Source organism: Pipistrellus hanaki (genome assembly GCF_964339955.1).
Source record: "Pipistrellus hanaki genome assembly, contig: scaffold_50, whole genome shotgun sequence".
In the NCBI taxonomy this organism is placed as follows: Eukaryota; Metazoa; Chordata; class Mammalia; order Chiroptera; family Vespertilionidae; genus Pipistrellus; species Pipistrellus hanaki.
Window position 1 is genome coordinate 250,145 of NW_028182284.1, and position 16,741 is coordinate 266,885.

The 16,741-nt window shown below is 43.9% G+C and overlaps 1 protein-coding gene across 1 annotated transcript in view; it reads right to left on the minus strand.

Moving 5' to 3' along the window:
• LOC311616071 (zinc finger protein 416-like) overlaps nucleotides 1-11,590 on the minus strand; it is a gene marked incomplete at its 3' end in the record, with an annotated part of 32,281 nt that extends 20,691 nt beyond the window's left edge. The window contains exon 1 of the mRNA XM_084907286.1: nucleotides 11,517-11,590. Within this exon, the coding sequence (XP_084763412.1) occupies nucleotides 11,517-11,519 (3 nt within the window). The 5' untranslated portion in view covers nucleotides 11,520-11,590. The remainder of the gene's footprint in view (nucleotides 1-11,516) is intronic.
• Nucleotides 11,591-16,741: the final 5,151 nt, after the last annotated feature.

A 16,741-nucleotide genomic window follows, 5' to 3' on the forward strand; every position in this document is an offset into this window, starting at 1 on the left:
TTACTCTTTGCACATTCTGGAACCTATGTGTGGAGGACCTCATACTGACTACACTGTTGTCAGAAACAAGGTCCACATCATGAACCCCTACTTCTGGCCTTAGGATTCTCGGCTAAGTGTCTATTGAAAGTGCCCAGGTCCAAGGAATACAAGAGCAGTGATAGTCCCACAACCCTACAATCTCACGGGCCACAAGTGTGTGAGGTGCTGAAATAAGTTCCACAAACCCATATACGTAATCAATTATACATTTACAGGATTTTGTGAAAAGATTATGGTCTGTTGAGAGCCTGGCAACCACCAGGCTCTATGTGTTCAGGGTGCTCAGTGCCCTTGCCCAGCCCAGAGGCTAGGTGCACTCTAGGTGCCTGTATCTCAGTCCTCAGCGCTCACTCTTCCAGTTCCCTTACCCTTACCATTTACAGGAATGCCCCTTCCTGTCCACAGCTGCTGTCCTCTGTCTTCTAGTCTACTCTTCCACTGAGAAATGTTAGGAAAAGCTTGAATCCTACTTCATAAAATGTCCCTTTTTTTTTTCCCCCCACAACCATCTATGGTCCCAGTGTTCTGAGCTTGAAAGCAAAACTCCTCATGCAAAACCACACTTTATCTCACTGTTGCCTTTACACTCAGAACAGGCCAGGGTTTTCCAATACTCCCTGCTCAGTGTCACCATCACGTCCTTACAAAGTGGCACTGCAACTTCCACCAGCTTCCTCATCAGCCATCAGGAGGGACTCACCATCCTTAGTGTTAGACCTGAGAGGCCTGCTCCCCAGGCTGGAGGGTTCCGTGGGGTCAGGCTGCTAAAACGTTGTGAGCAGAGAGGAACTGGGAAGCACAGAGATGCCAATCTCGAGCTGTTGGTGTCCCGGTGCCTCAGAAACACCCTGCACCACAGGAAGCTGACCCCAGGCCTCCTCCTACTCCTGACTAGTGCCCTAAAGCCTGAGAATGCATGAAAAAAAAACCCTAAAATGTAAAAATCGCCACCTGGAGGAGGAAGGCAGAAGTCCGGCCCTAACTGGATGAGCACATCATAATTCCCTTTGTGTGTGTGTGTGTGTGTGTATATATATATATATATATATATATATATATATATATATATATGAATTAGTGTTCAATCGTGAAATAACTGTGTACCATGAAAGAGTTCAATATTTGTTAAGGCTTACACAAATTATAGTGTTTAATATTATGAAAAATATAAATAATCTTTTCAAGAAAGAGAAATGAGTGATTTTATTAAGAGCTGGAAGGCAGGAGAAGGTAAGATGGCGGAAGAATAGATGGGCGGATTCTGAGCCCTGTCCTGAAGCAGAAAGAGAGAGCAGCTGATGGTGTTGAGCTGTGAGTGTTTATTAGCAAGCTGGGAGACAGCGAACACCAGAAGAAACTGCTGGGGGGCCGCTGACAGAGGTACCCCTCACAAGGAGGCACCCAAGCGGGCTAAGTCCCTGCCCGGAGCTACCTACAGGCTTGGACGGGGAAACCTCGCCATCTTGAGAGGAAGATAGGATCGTATCAGAGGCCTGAATATCCACAGCCGCAGAGACCACCAAGCAGCTGTGATCCCCCAGAACGCGGATCCCAGGCGGCGCAAACACCTGGCCCCCCAGGAGTGCCCCACTGCTCGGCGAAAAGGTCAGATTCCACGGGAAGAGGGTAGAGAGTGCTCGCGGCGAAGACAAAAGCCTGCGCGCACAAAGCTCGCGGAAGCTGGAGGACAAGGGCGGTGATTACAAGTGGAAGCCCCAGCTGTTGGGCGGGTGTCACCTGTGAAAGTGGATGGGGCTCCTAACAGGGGAGATATCTAAAAAGCAACACATTTGGATCTGGCTCGGAGGGATATCAGAGAGTTGCGAGAGATTGCAATTGCTAGGACCTGCCCCTCCCCCCCCCCCCCCCCCAATAGCTCCTGCTTCAGAGAGGACAGGAAAAAATAAATTAAATAAATAAATAAATAGCTCTAGAGCCTGGGAAGTCAACCTAGAAACACTGCCCCCAGAGGCTAATTCACAAATTGACTCTAGTGTAATAAACAAAGCAAAACCTGCCTAAAAATCAGGACTGGATCATAACAATAGAGGAAGCGAAAGACCTTCATTACCGCAGATTTTATTTAAAATTTTAAAAATGGCGTCAAATAAGTATCTATCAATAATAACTGTAAATGTAAATGGACTAAATGCTCCAATCAAAAGACATGGGGTAATGGATTGGATAAGAAAACAAGACCCATATATCTGTGGTCTACAAGAAACCCACCTCAGAAAAAAAGATACCCCACTGTCACCCTTTGACAAACCATCTAAACAAAAAATCAGCAAAGAAATATCAATCCTAAATGACTCCCTAGACCAGATGGAATTAATCGACATCTTCAGAACATTCCACCCCAAAGCCACAGAATATACATTCTTCTCAAGCGCACATGGCACATTCTCAAAGATCGACCACATTCAACTTACACCACACACAAAAATAAACTCAAAATGGATACAGGACTTAAACATCAGACGGGAAACCATTCCCTCTAAGAACAGGAACAAGACAGGGATCCCAAACTAGAAACATCCACAGGCAACAAAATCTCAGACATTTGCCAAAAGAACTTCACTGATACTGCCCCTAGGGCGATGGAAGCTAAAGAGAAAATAAACAAATGGGACTACATCAAAATTAAAAGCTTTTTTACAGCAAAAGAAACCATCAACAAAACAACAAGAAAGCCCACTGTGTGGGAGAACATATTTGCAAATGATATCACTGATAAAGGTTTAATCTCCAACATCTACAAACAGCTTATACAACAAAATAAAAGGAAGATGAATGATCCAATTAAAAAATGGGCAATGGACCTAAATAGAATATTTTTAAAAGAAGACAGAAGAAAGGCCAAAAGGCACATGAAAACATGCTCAAAGTCACTAATTACCCGAGAGATGCAAATCAAAACAACAATGCGGTACCATCTCACACCTGTCAGAATGGCCAACATCAACAAATCAACAAACGACAAGTGTTGGCGAGGTTGCGGAGAAAAAGGAACCCTCGTGCACTGCTGGTGGGAATGCAGACTGGTGCAACCACTGTGGAGAACAGTATGGAGTTTCCTCAAAAAACTGAAAATGGAACTCCCATTTGACCCAGTAATCCCACTTCTAGGAATATATCCCAAGAAGCTAGAAACACCAATCAGAAAGGATATATGCACCCTTATGTTCATAGCAGCACAATCTACAATAGCTAGAATCTGGAAACAGCCTAGGTGCCCGTCAGCAGATGATTGGATCCAAAAACTATGGTACATCTACACAATGCTGCCATAAAAAAGAAGGAATTCTCATCATTTGCAGCAACCTGGATAGAACTAGAGAACATCATGCTGAGCGAAATAAGCCAATCAATAAAAGAGAAATACCACATGGCCTCACTCATTTACGGATATTAAAGAACATTATAAACTGACAAACCAAAAGTCAAATATAAACACAGTAAAGCAACAAGCAGACTAAAATTACAGTGGGGAGAGTAGGGAGATCTGGAGGAGATAAGAGATCAACCGAAGGACTTTTATACATGCATATAAGTACAACCAATGGACACAAAACTCTGGGGAGGGAGGGTATGTATGGGGGGGAGGCAATGTTAAAATATGTACACAGATAATAATTTAATAAAAAAAATATTTAAAAAAAAGAGCTGGAAGGCAGAAAGAAGGGCAGGAGGTAAATTTAGGGTGTACTAAAGTAGCTTTAGCGTTGTTGGTATGAAATTAATACAATAGTTACTAAATAATAACACACATTTATTTTCTTTCCTGGCCATTGCACTTCAGTTGGTTGGGCAGCATTCCTTGCCCTGAAAGCTCACTGGTTTCAGACCAAGTCAGAGAACACGCCGACCTGGATGCCCTGTGTCATGCAGACTTTCTTTCAATTCTTTGGTTAGCAAATGCAAAAGAAGCCAATATTGGACAAAGACAGATTTTCTGCCATTATTATGTGCCTTCCAGAGCACAGAAATTTAGGCATCTCACAAATGCTGAGTCATATTAATGTAATCTCTTAAAGGAAACTTTAAGAATTAAGGTGCTGCCCTGCTCAGGGGGCTCAGTGAACTGGAACATCCTCTTTTAAAGCACAGCCCCAAAAATTGATGGCTTGTTTGATTCATGCTAAGTGCACTTAACTACCTAGTATGTAAATTAAATTTTTTTTCACCAAGCAAAGAGGAGGCAATTGACCCATGTTTCCTTTTTCTATCAATGCTTCTTCTTTTTTATTTTATTTCTCTTTCTCTCCCTCTCTCTCTCTCTCTCTCCCTCTCTCTCCCTCTCCCACACTCTCCTCCCTCCCTCAAATTAACAAACAATTCCCTGGGACAGAATTTAAAAGAACAAGCTGTTTATGTTTCAATACATAAGTACATATGTTTAAATCTAAAACTACCGTGTTACCCCGAAAATAAGACATCCTCTGAAAATAAGACCTACTTACAGGCTTCCTTTTGAGTTTAATATAAGGCAACCCCTGAAAATAAGACTCCCCTAGGCTAAACATGAGAGATTTGGTCCACTGATTCTGAAAGAAACGGAGTCACAAGAAATTCACCAGGAAATTCAGGAATTGGATTGTTATGATGATGTTCCAGAAGATGATGACTCGATCATCACTGAATAAATGAGTAAATTCTTGATACTATAGGATTCACAGTTTGTCTGGTTTGTGTTGACAACTACCATACTACCATACCGTATTCAGGTAATAAATTTCCTTTATTTTCATTTAACAATAAAAGTGTACCGTATTCTTCTTCATGGAAAAATAACACATCACCTGAAAATAAGACCTAGTGCATCTTTGGGAGCAAAAATTAAGACACTGTCTTATTTTCGGGAAAATAGGGTATATATCTAGAACAGTTGTCAGAACCAACTAAATTCAGTGGAGTATGTCTCCTTTCATATAAGAGGCTAAAAGAATCAATATCATGGATTTCTGAAAAGAAAAACAAACAAACAAAACACACACACACACACACACACACACACATTATTAATGTCCTAGTCATGATCCCCACCTTGTTTTTATTTAAGCCCTAAAATCTGTTGGTTGCTGATTAAAGTCATCTCTTTATTTTTCGTAACTTAGGTTAATCTTCCAGTGATAAAAATTAACTTTCCCATGAGAGATGCTGTTTCTGAGGGATTCCATTATAACTTTAAACATTAGAGTGAGCAGAGTGCAAGGTGAACTAGAAACTGTGCCTTCCCCAGTGAAAACCATGTTTTAATGCCTATAAATATGGCCAATGACACAGGAGGCATGAGTCAGCCAACTTGCAGTCTTTCTTAAAGAAAGACTCCTCTCAGGGTCACATGGAGGCTGGTGCTGGGATTTAAAAGATGATTTCCTGAGACAGCTTTTTGTAAATGTCTAAGGCTCCTCAGGATCTCACATAGGATTTCATCTATTGCACAATCTGCCCCATTACTGTGTCCTCCAGCCAATATTTTGAAATTCTGTGGAAGCTGATCATCATCACTGTTTCTTTATACAATTTGTCATTTTCCTCTGTAGAACTATCCTTGTGGTGAGTAAACTTAAGCAACTTCCAGATGCACCTTTACTCATAAATAAGCAAACATGGTTAAGCCCCTGGATTCTTTATGTGCATTCAGGACTTTGAATTCCCCTCTGGCAATAATTTTTCAGAATGGGCTACCCATCAGCTTTTCTGAAGGCAGCTTGGGGCGGGAGGCAAACTGTGAGGCCTCCTGAGGAGAAGGTCAAGTCCTGCCTCAGCGCCCACAATGCTAGCCAGGACCCTCTTTCTAATTTCTGTTGTCCAAAGCAACCACAGTGACTTCCCTTCACCTCCCAAATAGGAGAATAGGGGGGAAATCTGCTAGCAGGCTTTCCAACTAGACTCTACCATGCCTGCTCAAATTTTCTGAGGAAGGCCTCCACTAACCACCACTGACTTTACCTTATGCCCGAGATCCTGTCACCTGTCTCAGCTGTCCCGTTCATTGTCTGTGGGCTATCCTCCACTAGAAAACCAGCTCCTAAGGTAAGAGGCCTCTATATCTCTGGAGTCTGGAACAGTTGGGGTCAACAGTGTCCATGCCCCTGGTACTTACAGGTCTCACCTCTGCACGCAATTGGCTGCTGCCTCTACATCCAGTCTGATTCAAATTCTCATCCCTAGAGCCTTCCCTCAGCCCACCCACTCAAGGACCGTGCCCCTCTCCAGCCCTGTGCCAGACCCCCACCTCTCTGCTCCTTCACTCACACACCTCAGCAGCATACTATACTCAGAGTTCAGGGTCCATCAACTCACTTGAGGAGCATGTCTCATCTTTAGTGGAAACAACCCAGGCACAGCCAGAAAAGAGTGTAGAGGGGTGGGCTGTGCAGGCAGTAGACCAGTCTCAGTGCAGCAGGGGGATGCTTATCCAGGAAGGAAAGATCAGGGACACTTTCTCTCTTTGGAATGATAAATATCTAGAACATCCTTTAGTGGCCAAACTTGAAGATACTTGTAACCCAGCAGGGGACCACCTGGCTCAGCAGCTTGCAGCCCCACCTGCCAGAGAGACAGGGAATCAGCCTCTGCAGAGACAGCTCTCTCACCCTCTGGGCAGAGCAATGGCTGGAGCACTTCATTACAGTGGACTAGGCTGGCCCTGCCTAGGTCACAGTTTTCTTGGAGCACATGCTGACTCCCAGGTCATGACCCCCAGGGACTCCTGCAGCAGAGCTTGCTTCATTTCCCACTCACCAAGGCCCCAAAGAACAGAGCAGCCACCAACCTGGACTATGACTAGGGAGGTGCCTCAGAACCACACACATGGCTCAGCACCAATTCTTTCTGGCAGATTCCCTGGACCCTGTCCTGCTCACAGCCTTGATACCTGAGAGGAATCGGGACACTTCATCCCCCTGAATCTGAAAGAGGTCATGGTCCACATCCAGCTGGAAGGTGCAGGGATCACGAGGGCCTGTCCTAGAGGATAATTTTATGGTGGTTTCATCATATAGATCACACTGTTGCCATCATCCCCTGGGGGTGAGTGTGCAGCTCAGCCCTGGTTCCCCACCTGCTACACTAACAGCAATGGCAGCTCCCATACTCTTCTCTGGGTCATTGCCTGCTCTGCCCTCATGGGAATCCCGGCTGCTGGTCACCACGGGCCTTGGGCTGTGCTGGTGTTCACAAGTATGTAGACTAATTGGGTGATTAAAACATATATTTTAGAGCAGGGGTCCTCAAACTTTTTAAAGTGGGGGCCAGATCACGGTCCCTCAGAGAGTTGGAGGGCCGGACCATATGAACTACTAATTCCTACTGTAACACCTCGGCTGCGCTCACTGCCCAAAAAACCTGGCGGGCCGGATCAGACTCCTCTGCAGGCCGCATGTGGCCCGCGGGCTGTAGTTTGAAGACCCCTGTTTTAGAGAGTGAGTAAAAAAAAGAAAAAAAGATATAGCCGAAACCGGTTTGGCTCAGTGGTAGAACGTTGATCTGCGGACTGAAAGTTCCCAGGTTCGATTCCAGTCAAGGGCATGTACCTTGGTTGCGGGCACATCCTCAGTAGGGGGTGTGCAAGAGGCAACTGGTCAATGTTTCTCTCTCATGGACGTTTCTAGCTCTCTATCTCTCTCCCTTCCTCTCTGTAAAAAATCAATAAAGTATATTTTAAAAAAAGAGATTATATATATATATATATATATATATATATAGAGAGAGAGAGAGAGAGAGAGAGAGAGAGAGAGAGGGAGAGAGAGAGAGGGAGAGAGAGAGAACCATTATTTTTATACATTTTTGTTTGGTTCTTGACCAGGGATGGAACTTGTAATCGTGACATTATTGAGATGCATTTTTTGACCCACTGCATCGTCAAACCTATGTGGAATTTTAAGTAAAATTATCCAATAATGTACCTGAGAATAGATACAAAAAACAAAAACAACAACAACAAAAAATCATGATGATAGAGAGTATTGTAAGGCTGGAATAGGGTTCATAGAGTTAAATTTTTATCTTTGTCACATTGAATAAATTTCAAGTAAGCTGTTTGAAAGGTAGACTGTATTTTTGCATCAGTTATTTTTTTATGACAAAAGCAAACCACCGATAAGAGCCTGAGGAACTTAGTTTCAGTGACACAAGCATGCAGAAAAACACCAAAAGAGCATGTTTCCTTCTTTCTTTTTTTGAATGTACATTTTATATTAATTTTACTTAAATCAAATTTTTAAAAATATTTAAACTTGATGTTTTCCAATAATTTTACTCTTATTAAGAAAGTTCTTGGACATATTTAATATTGGTATGTCAGCATATTTGAAATGAAATATAATGATGTGTTACTAAAATATCTTATCTCGTCCATGTTTAATTCCATTATTTGGCAGTTTGAACCTCACAATGATGAGAGTATTTACACCAGGGATATTAACAAAGATTACCAATGTAGACTTCACTAATGCATTACTGAAGGCTTGGATTTAAATAGGAATATCGGAGAACGTTAACAATGCATTGCCCTTTTGGTAGCTTACATTTTCAGAACGAACAGTTGGCATTAGGATCCCAATCACTGACTGATCATGGCAAAAAAAACAAAACAAAAAAAAACCCTGTCACACTAGAAAATTACAAGACTCATAATTTGCATGCATTGTCTTCAATTGATCTCTTTTAAGATAGGATTATTTCAGGTTCTATGATACTCAGAATGCTCACTGAGGTGAAAATTATTGTTTCAATTATTCCTGAAGATCAGAAATAATAAGATTTATAAACATATTGTTTAAATTGATTTTTAAAGGGACTGAAAGAGAAAAACACTAATTGGCTGTCTTGGCAAGGACCCACACTGAGGACCCAGCTGACATGCCCCCTCCTGTGTGCCCTCACTGGATTGGAACTGGAAACATTTCTGCGCATGGGAGCATGTTCAACCAATTGAACCACCCCCAGAGGCCCATTTCTTGCTTTCCATATGAAAATATCACACTATGAAGAGAAAAACAGGTGTTTGTGACAAGTTCCTCCGTCAGGGACTTGAGCCATCTGGTGCAGGAATTTGGAAGAACCCCTGGGTGACTACAGGTGGTTGATGGTTTATTACAAACAGAGCAGCCCAAACCTGGCTGGTCAGTGGCAGCATATTTACACACTCAAACAAAAGAGGTCTCATACCAATTAGTGGTGCTCAAGCTAAATGAACACAAACAGGATGTATAAGTGTGCTCTTATGCATTATATAATATATAGTGTTACTGCTGAGGGATTGTACCCTCACATAAAAAGGGCATAAGGGGCCTTTGCCATTGTAATTCTTTTGTGTCCTTTTCTGTATGCATGGGCATGGCAAGTTGGCCTTGAACCTTCCGTTTACTCTGCACAGGGCCCCTATAGCAGATTATCTATGCAATATAATAAAGAAGAAATGTGCAAACTGAATATTCCACAAAGATGGTGGTGCCCACAGAGGAGGCAGGGGTTTCCGTAACGAAAATGGCAGCACCCACAGTGGAGGCCAAGTTCCTGTAATGAGCCTTAAGGAGTAATCAGCAGGGACCTGAGATTGGTCCCCACTAACCCCATGGGACTTGACTGGGGACCTCAGGCTGCATCAGCCCCTTGGTGCCAGGCTGGTGGACCTTAGGCTTTGCCCCCCACCCAGCAGGTCTAGTTGGGGGACCTCAGACCACACCCTGTGCCCAATGGGGGTTGACGGGGGACCTCAGGCTGCACCCTGCTGCCATGGCACTGAGCCAGGGTACCTGAGCCCATGCCTCCCACATAGCGGGGCTTGACAGGGGACCTCAGAGCACAACTCCCACCCTGACACCAGGCTGGGGGATCTTAGGCCGTGCCCCCACCCAGCAGGGCTTGATGAGGGACCTCAGGATGCAGCCCCCCTGCCTTGGCAGCAGGCCAAAGGACCTGAGGCCAAGCTGCCTACCTGGTGGCGCTTGGCAGGGGACCTCAGGACATACTCCTCCCACTACAACTGATAAGGTCAGAGAATGTTTGTTTCAGCAATTCAGGAATGCATGGAAACACAAAAGCATATGCTTAAAAACATATGCTTTAAATCAAATATACTTATATCAAACTTTAAGAAAGTTTTAAAACTGGACAGTTCCCAATAATTTTATTTTATTATGAGAGTTCTTGAGCATATTTGTACCTACAATATCAGCATATTTAAATAAAATATAATGATGTGCTAGTGATATATCTTAACATGTTTATGTTCAGTGCCATCATTTTAGTAGTTTGTAAATGACAATGATGAGAGTATTTACACCAGGAAGTGTAACAAATATTATAAATATAGACTTCATTTACTGTATTATTTAATGCTTAAACTTCAAAAAAGGGTACTGGAGAATGTAAACAATGCAGATTAAATGTATAAGTATATGCTACAAAAAATATATATATTTATCTTTAAATACCTGCAGAGTTCAGAATCAGCTAACTCTTCAAGACTTGGCACATTCTAGAACCTATGCCCTGTAGGACTCATTACCCTGGTTGCCAAAAGCAAGGTCCACTTCATGTAGCCCTAGTACAGGCCTTAGGATCCTGGACTTAGTGTCAGCTAAAAGTCCCCAGGTCCAAGGGCTACAAGAGCGGCTCACAGTCCCGAGACTCTACCATCTCAGAGGCCACAGGTGTGTGAGACCTGAAATAAGCTCCACAAACCTAATCAATTCTGCATTTGCAGGAATTCATGGAATGAAAATGGTCTGTTAAGAGCCTGGAAAACACCTCCAGGTTCTATGGGCTCAGGCTGCTCAGTGCCCTTGCCCAGCCCTGAGGCCAGGTGCCCTCCTGGTGCCTGTATGATCTCAGGGCTCAGTCCTCAGTGCTCACTCTTCCAGTTCCCTTCTCATTTAAAGGACTTCTACTTCCTGTCCACAGCTGCTGTCCTCTGTCTCCTAGTCTGTTCTTCCTCTGAGCAATGTCAGGAAAAGTTAGAACCCTCCATCAGAAAATGTCCCTCTTTAAAAAAAATAAAAATAAAATACATATATATATATATATATATATATATATATATATATATATATATTAATGATTTTATACAGACAGGAATTGAGAGAGATGAGAGTTTGAAACATCAAGAGAGAAACATTGATCAGCTGCATCCTGCAAGCGCCACTACTGGGGATGTGCCTACAACCACAGTACATGCCCTTGACCGGAATTGAACCCAAGACCTTTCAGTCCGCAGGTCGACGCTCTATCCACTGAGCCAAACAGGTTTCGGCAATATCCCTCTTTTTTTCACAACCATCTGTGGCCCCAGCGTTTGAAAATGAAAGTAAAACTCCTCATCACGTTGTTGCCTTAGTTTACACCCACAACGGGCCTGGGTTCCTGAATCCTCCCAGCTCAGTCCCACCATCGCCTCCTTACAAGGTGGCACTGCCGCCTTCCACCCTCTTCCCATCACCCATGTGTCACCAGGAGGGACTCACCATCCTGAGCGCTGAGACCTGGGTGGCAGAACCTGAGAGGCCCGCTCCCCAGGCTGGAGGGTTCCGGGGGTCAGGCTGCGGGGACGCTGTGAGCAGAGAGGTGTTGGGAGGCACGGAGATGCCAATCTCGGGCTGTTGGGGCTCCAGGCGCCTCAGACATGCCCTGCACCGCAAGAGCCTTGGGTCCTAAGCCTCCTCTGCCTCCTACTTCTCAGGACCAGTGTGCTGAAGCTGTGAGTACCTGAAGAATCCGTTGTTTAAAATGTCCACCACGAGGACGAAGGCGGAAGTCCCGCCCTAACCGGAAGCACTGGAACAAAAGTGCCCTTTAGCTCCACCTACGTTTGCCGCAATACTTTCTAGGTAATGTAGTTTTCTCAAACGCCAAGGAGAGCTAGCATCCCAGCCAATTAAGTAGGTGAATAAAGGTGATGTGGTTCAGCAAGTGACCCTGGGGAAGGACAAGATGGGGCCAGAGGCCTGGTTCACTGTAACAGACTGGCAGATCTCCTAGGACAGAGAACTGGGAGAGATCCCCTATAGAATATATGCACAGGCAAAAAATGGGAGACATCTGTAATACTATCCATGTTAAAAAATATTCTTTTATTTCATTTTAGTCCTAATCGGTTGGGCTTAGTGTAAAGAACATTGGGCTAAGGATTCAAGGGTAGCAGGTTGGATTCTCATCAAGGGCATGTATTTTGGTTGTGGGCACATACAAATAGGGAGTGTGCAGGAGGCAGCTGATTGATGTTTCTAACTCTCTTTCCCACTCTCTTCCACTCTGTAAAATATCAACAAAATGTTTATTTTTAAAAATACATTTTTACCTTAAATAATGCAGCGCACCTGGTATGTCTCAATGGTTGAGCACTGACATATGATCCTTGAGGTCATGGTTCTATTCCTGGTCAGGGAACATACTTGCTTTGTAGGTTTAATTCTCAGTTGGGTGAGGGTAGGGATACACAGCAGGCAGCTAATCAGTGATTCTCTCTCATCATTAATGTATTTATCTCTCCTCTCCCTTCCTCTCTCTGAAATCAATAAAAAATATTTAAAAAGTATATACAAATATGCATAGTCCATGCACAAAGCCAAAATGTCTGAGTGTCTAGAAACGGTGAAGGCTGGGTAGAGGAAGGCACAGGGAGATGAGGATGGGGGAAATTGGTCTGTGTGTAATAGAGCCAACAATAAAAAACATAGCTTGCCCATGTGGCATGGCTCAGTGGTTGGGCATAGACCCATGAGCCAAGGTACCTCTGGTTTGATTCCAGGTCAGGGCACATTCCTAGCTTGGGGAGCTCCATCCCTGTAGGGGGTATGCAGGAGACAGCTGAGCAATGATTCTCTTTCATTACTGATGTTTATTCATCTCCCCCTCTCTCTAAAATATTAACAAAAGAATAGCATTAAAATTGATTCGACTAAATTTTAAAGCTATCCTCTTGTTTTTGGCCCCAGCTTTGCTCCCACTTCAAGGGATATATAGTTCATTAATACAGGCACCTTTGGGGATTTTGTTGGATAACCCCTGGTGCCTCTTTGCTTTTCTCTCTTTGGCTTAGGGTTCACTTCAGGGGCAATGTCCCCAGGCTGCTAAGGCACTGAACACATTCATCCTCCTTCCAGACTTTTATTTGTTGAGGTTGTCCCTTTCACTTTATTCTTCCTGATTCATACTGTGGTTGGCAGAATAATGGCCACCAAATGTTGCCTGCAGTGCCATCTGCCTCCTGAGAAGCCAGGTGTGTTCTGAGGGTGGGGTCTTCCAAGAAACAGCTGGGGGCTGGTAGGACTGATGGAAGTGGGGGTGTGGCATGGAGGTGGTGCCAGCTGTTCTGTGAATAGGACCAAGTGGAGCCTGCAGGCCAAGCTGAAGCAGTACCTGTGGGCCATCAGGAGAACTCACAGCCAACCAGGCCACATGGGGAATAGAGGTCGCCCTCCAATAGGCTCTGCCTCTACCAATCCAGTCCCTGCTGCAACAAGTCCTCTGCCACCTAAAGCTGCTGCACATTTAGAGAGGGGAAGCAGTCTCTGTGCCCAAGGCCGAGTTCCAAGAGGCCAGCAACACTGGCCCTTTGATGCCTGTCCTGTCCTATTGAGATAGACCCTGCAGGACTACTAAGGGAGCCAGTCCCCAGTTCTGCCATGCCTGCACTGCTGATTGACTGTAGTCTTAGGGCCAGGAAGAGGGACCAAGAGGTCTGCCTTCCAGCTGCTTGCCAGTCACTGCTGCGACTGGTTAATCACCACCAGCTCCCTCAGTTCTCTAACATAGTGGTCGGACATCCGATCTTTGTGGCTGTTATGGACCTTAGGTTTTATTTATTTATTATTTAAATATATTTTATTGATTTTCCACAGGGAGGAAAGAAGAGGGATAGAGAACTAGAAACAGAGATGAGAGAGAAACATCGACCAGCTGCCTCCTGCACATCCCCTACAGGGGATGTGCCTGCAACCAATGTACATGTTCTTGACCGGAATTGAACCTGGGACTTTTCAGTCCACAGACCGACACTCTATCCACTGAGCCAAACTGGTTTCGGCAGTTATGGACCCTAGGTTTGTATATATTAGGATAAAAAAATAATTCTGTGTTTTGCATAATCACAACTATAAGCATACTTTTACCCCACCATGTGTATGGGTAACAGAGAAGTTTCTTGCACAAGTAATGTTTCTGAGCTTTATTCCTATGTTCAACCTCACCAAATAGTCCACATTAGAAAAGTTCTTTTTGTTGCATGCCAATTATACATACACCTTACAATGTGGTTCCAAATAAAACCATATATATCCCTCTGTTGTTAGAAAATAAAAATGGCACCTCTATATAGACATGACCATATCTCTCCTCATTGTCTGAGAGAATCACTGTTGCCTCTGTGGCAGCAAATATTGTCCTGAAGTAAAGACTACTGCCATCAGAATGATCAGGAATGCTGAATTGTCCCAAAACACAAAACCTGGGTCTAATTATGCGAGGATACTTCCTCCAGCTTTGATTTCCTGTTTGTTGTGACAACCTTGAGGTGAGCACCATAGAGGGGCCCAGGGAATCCCCAAAACCATGAGATTCTTTTCACAAACAATCACTTCAGCTACAAAAAGAACAAACAAGCCTCAGGACTGGGTCATTTGTGGGTAATGGGCAGAAGAGGCATTTTTCATTCACTATATTGCTGTCTCTTCTACTCAGTAGGAAAACAGTGTTTGTCCGAATATTACTTGCACTTCACAGTGTTACAACAAATGAAATCAGCCTGTGAAATTTCACACATCATGGCTCAGGGCTTCTTTGCAGTATGTAAGACATACTCTGAACAGAGAATAAAATTCATATTGTTCACAGAAGCACAACAAAGGACTCTTCTTATGCGTGATCATTGACCTCACTAATAATGCAGGCAGCAGGTTAAAAAATTAGAATCAAAAAGTCATGCAGATTTTCATTAAAGTTCTAGGTCAGCAATACAAAATAAACCAATATTGGCCAAAGAGTGATTTGACATTTTGTCTTTCAACTATAATAAAGGCATTTAAGTAGATGAAATATACCTGAGCGCTGGAAGTCCGTGTATGCCGTACTGACATTTTTCAACAGAGTGGGTGTCAAAGCCATAGGATATCTATGGGGCTGAGCTAAACGTATTTTTATCTCTCTATGGCCAAAGAGAAATGTTGGCCATAACGGTAGTGTGAGTGATTTGATACTGGTCTTGTCAGGCAATACCCTTAGATTTTTTCTCAAAGACACCAAATACATGGCACCACACTTCACCCTCTTGACCCCAATTGCAAAGTGCTGAGGCCACAGCTTTGCACTACCTGTTACAGAGTTCTTTGAACAACACTTCACTCACACAGCTTCATTCCCAGAGGCATAACTGCAAAGGTAATACAAATTTGCTATGGTGAGGACAAATTGTTTTCTAATCACCTTTCCCCCCCAAAATTATAGTTCACCATTACCATAATCTCTTACCTCTTATCCTTCTCCTTTACTCATGCCTTTGGAGATTTTGAAGCCTGGGTAACACTGATGTATGCTATCTCACTTCTATTAACCACTGTGTCATCCCCAACAACAAAAGGCAGGTGGTTAGTTAAATGGCGCCTAAGCTTTGTAACTCAATGTAGTGCCAAAACACCCCTTTTACAGGCAATTACCCTAAAATTCACCTTATTGGATCATTCAGACACCACCAGAAATGGACTTCTCTCTTATGTCAGTATCAGGGTGCCATGGCTATCAATTCACATTCCCTCTTCAAGTGGACAACACTCTTTACCACATCTGGCTCACACCTGCACTCCCTCAGTCCCAGCCCCCATATTCCTCTCCTTGGCCTACGAGTTATTACTTAGCCCAAGTCCCAGCCCCGATGTCCCCCTGCACCATGCCCAGTGAGTCTCACAGATTGCCACTCAAGCCTCTAAGCTAATCCACAACACTGACTGCACCTTCTCACAGCCAGGCCACACCAAGGGTTATGAAAAATCCTGGTAAGTGTTTAGAGAAGTTAATATCTACCAGCCCTGGTCACATCTGTTTGAATAATTATTTAGCCTCCAGTTAATCTCAGGTCCACTCATTTTAAAAGGCCTTGACCAAAAAAAAAAAAAAGCCTTGACCACTGCAAAATGATTACCTCTCCCCAAACCCTACATGACAACTTATATCCCTCTTCTGTGTTGTGACACCCACCTCCCACAAACAGTGGCCCCAGCAGAAAAGCCAGTTCTCAGGCTCACACTGTCCCTTCTGAGCTACTACTACCATTACCAACCTGACCAGGATTCGCAATATTGAAGTGATTTACAACCCTGGCTGATGTGTATCAGTTGGTTGAATAGAGACCCATGCACTGGTGAGGTCACACGCCTGTGTTGTATATATTTAATAAATATACCTGCTGGTTCCGGAATCAGCTCACTCTTCATACAAAGCCTTTGCACATTCTGGAACCTATGCCCTGGAAGAGTAGTCACCAACCTTTAGGATCTCATGGAGCACAAGTGGTCCATGGATCACGGGTTGACCACCACTGCTCCAAAAATACTCTTAAACCAGTAGTCGGCAATCTTTCCAGCCTCACTGAGCACTGGTGGTGACGGACAAATGGTTGGCAACCATTGCCTTACAGGACCTCCCAATCGTTACAATGGTTGACAGGAAGAAGGTTCACTTTAGAAAGCCCTAAATTCTG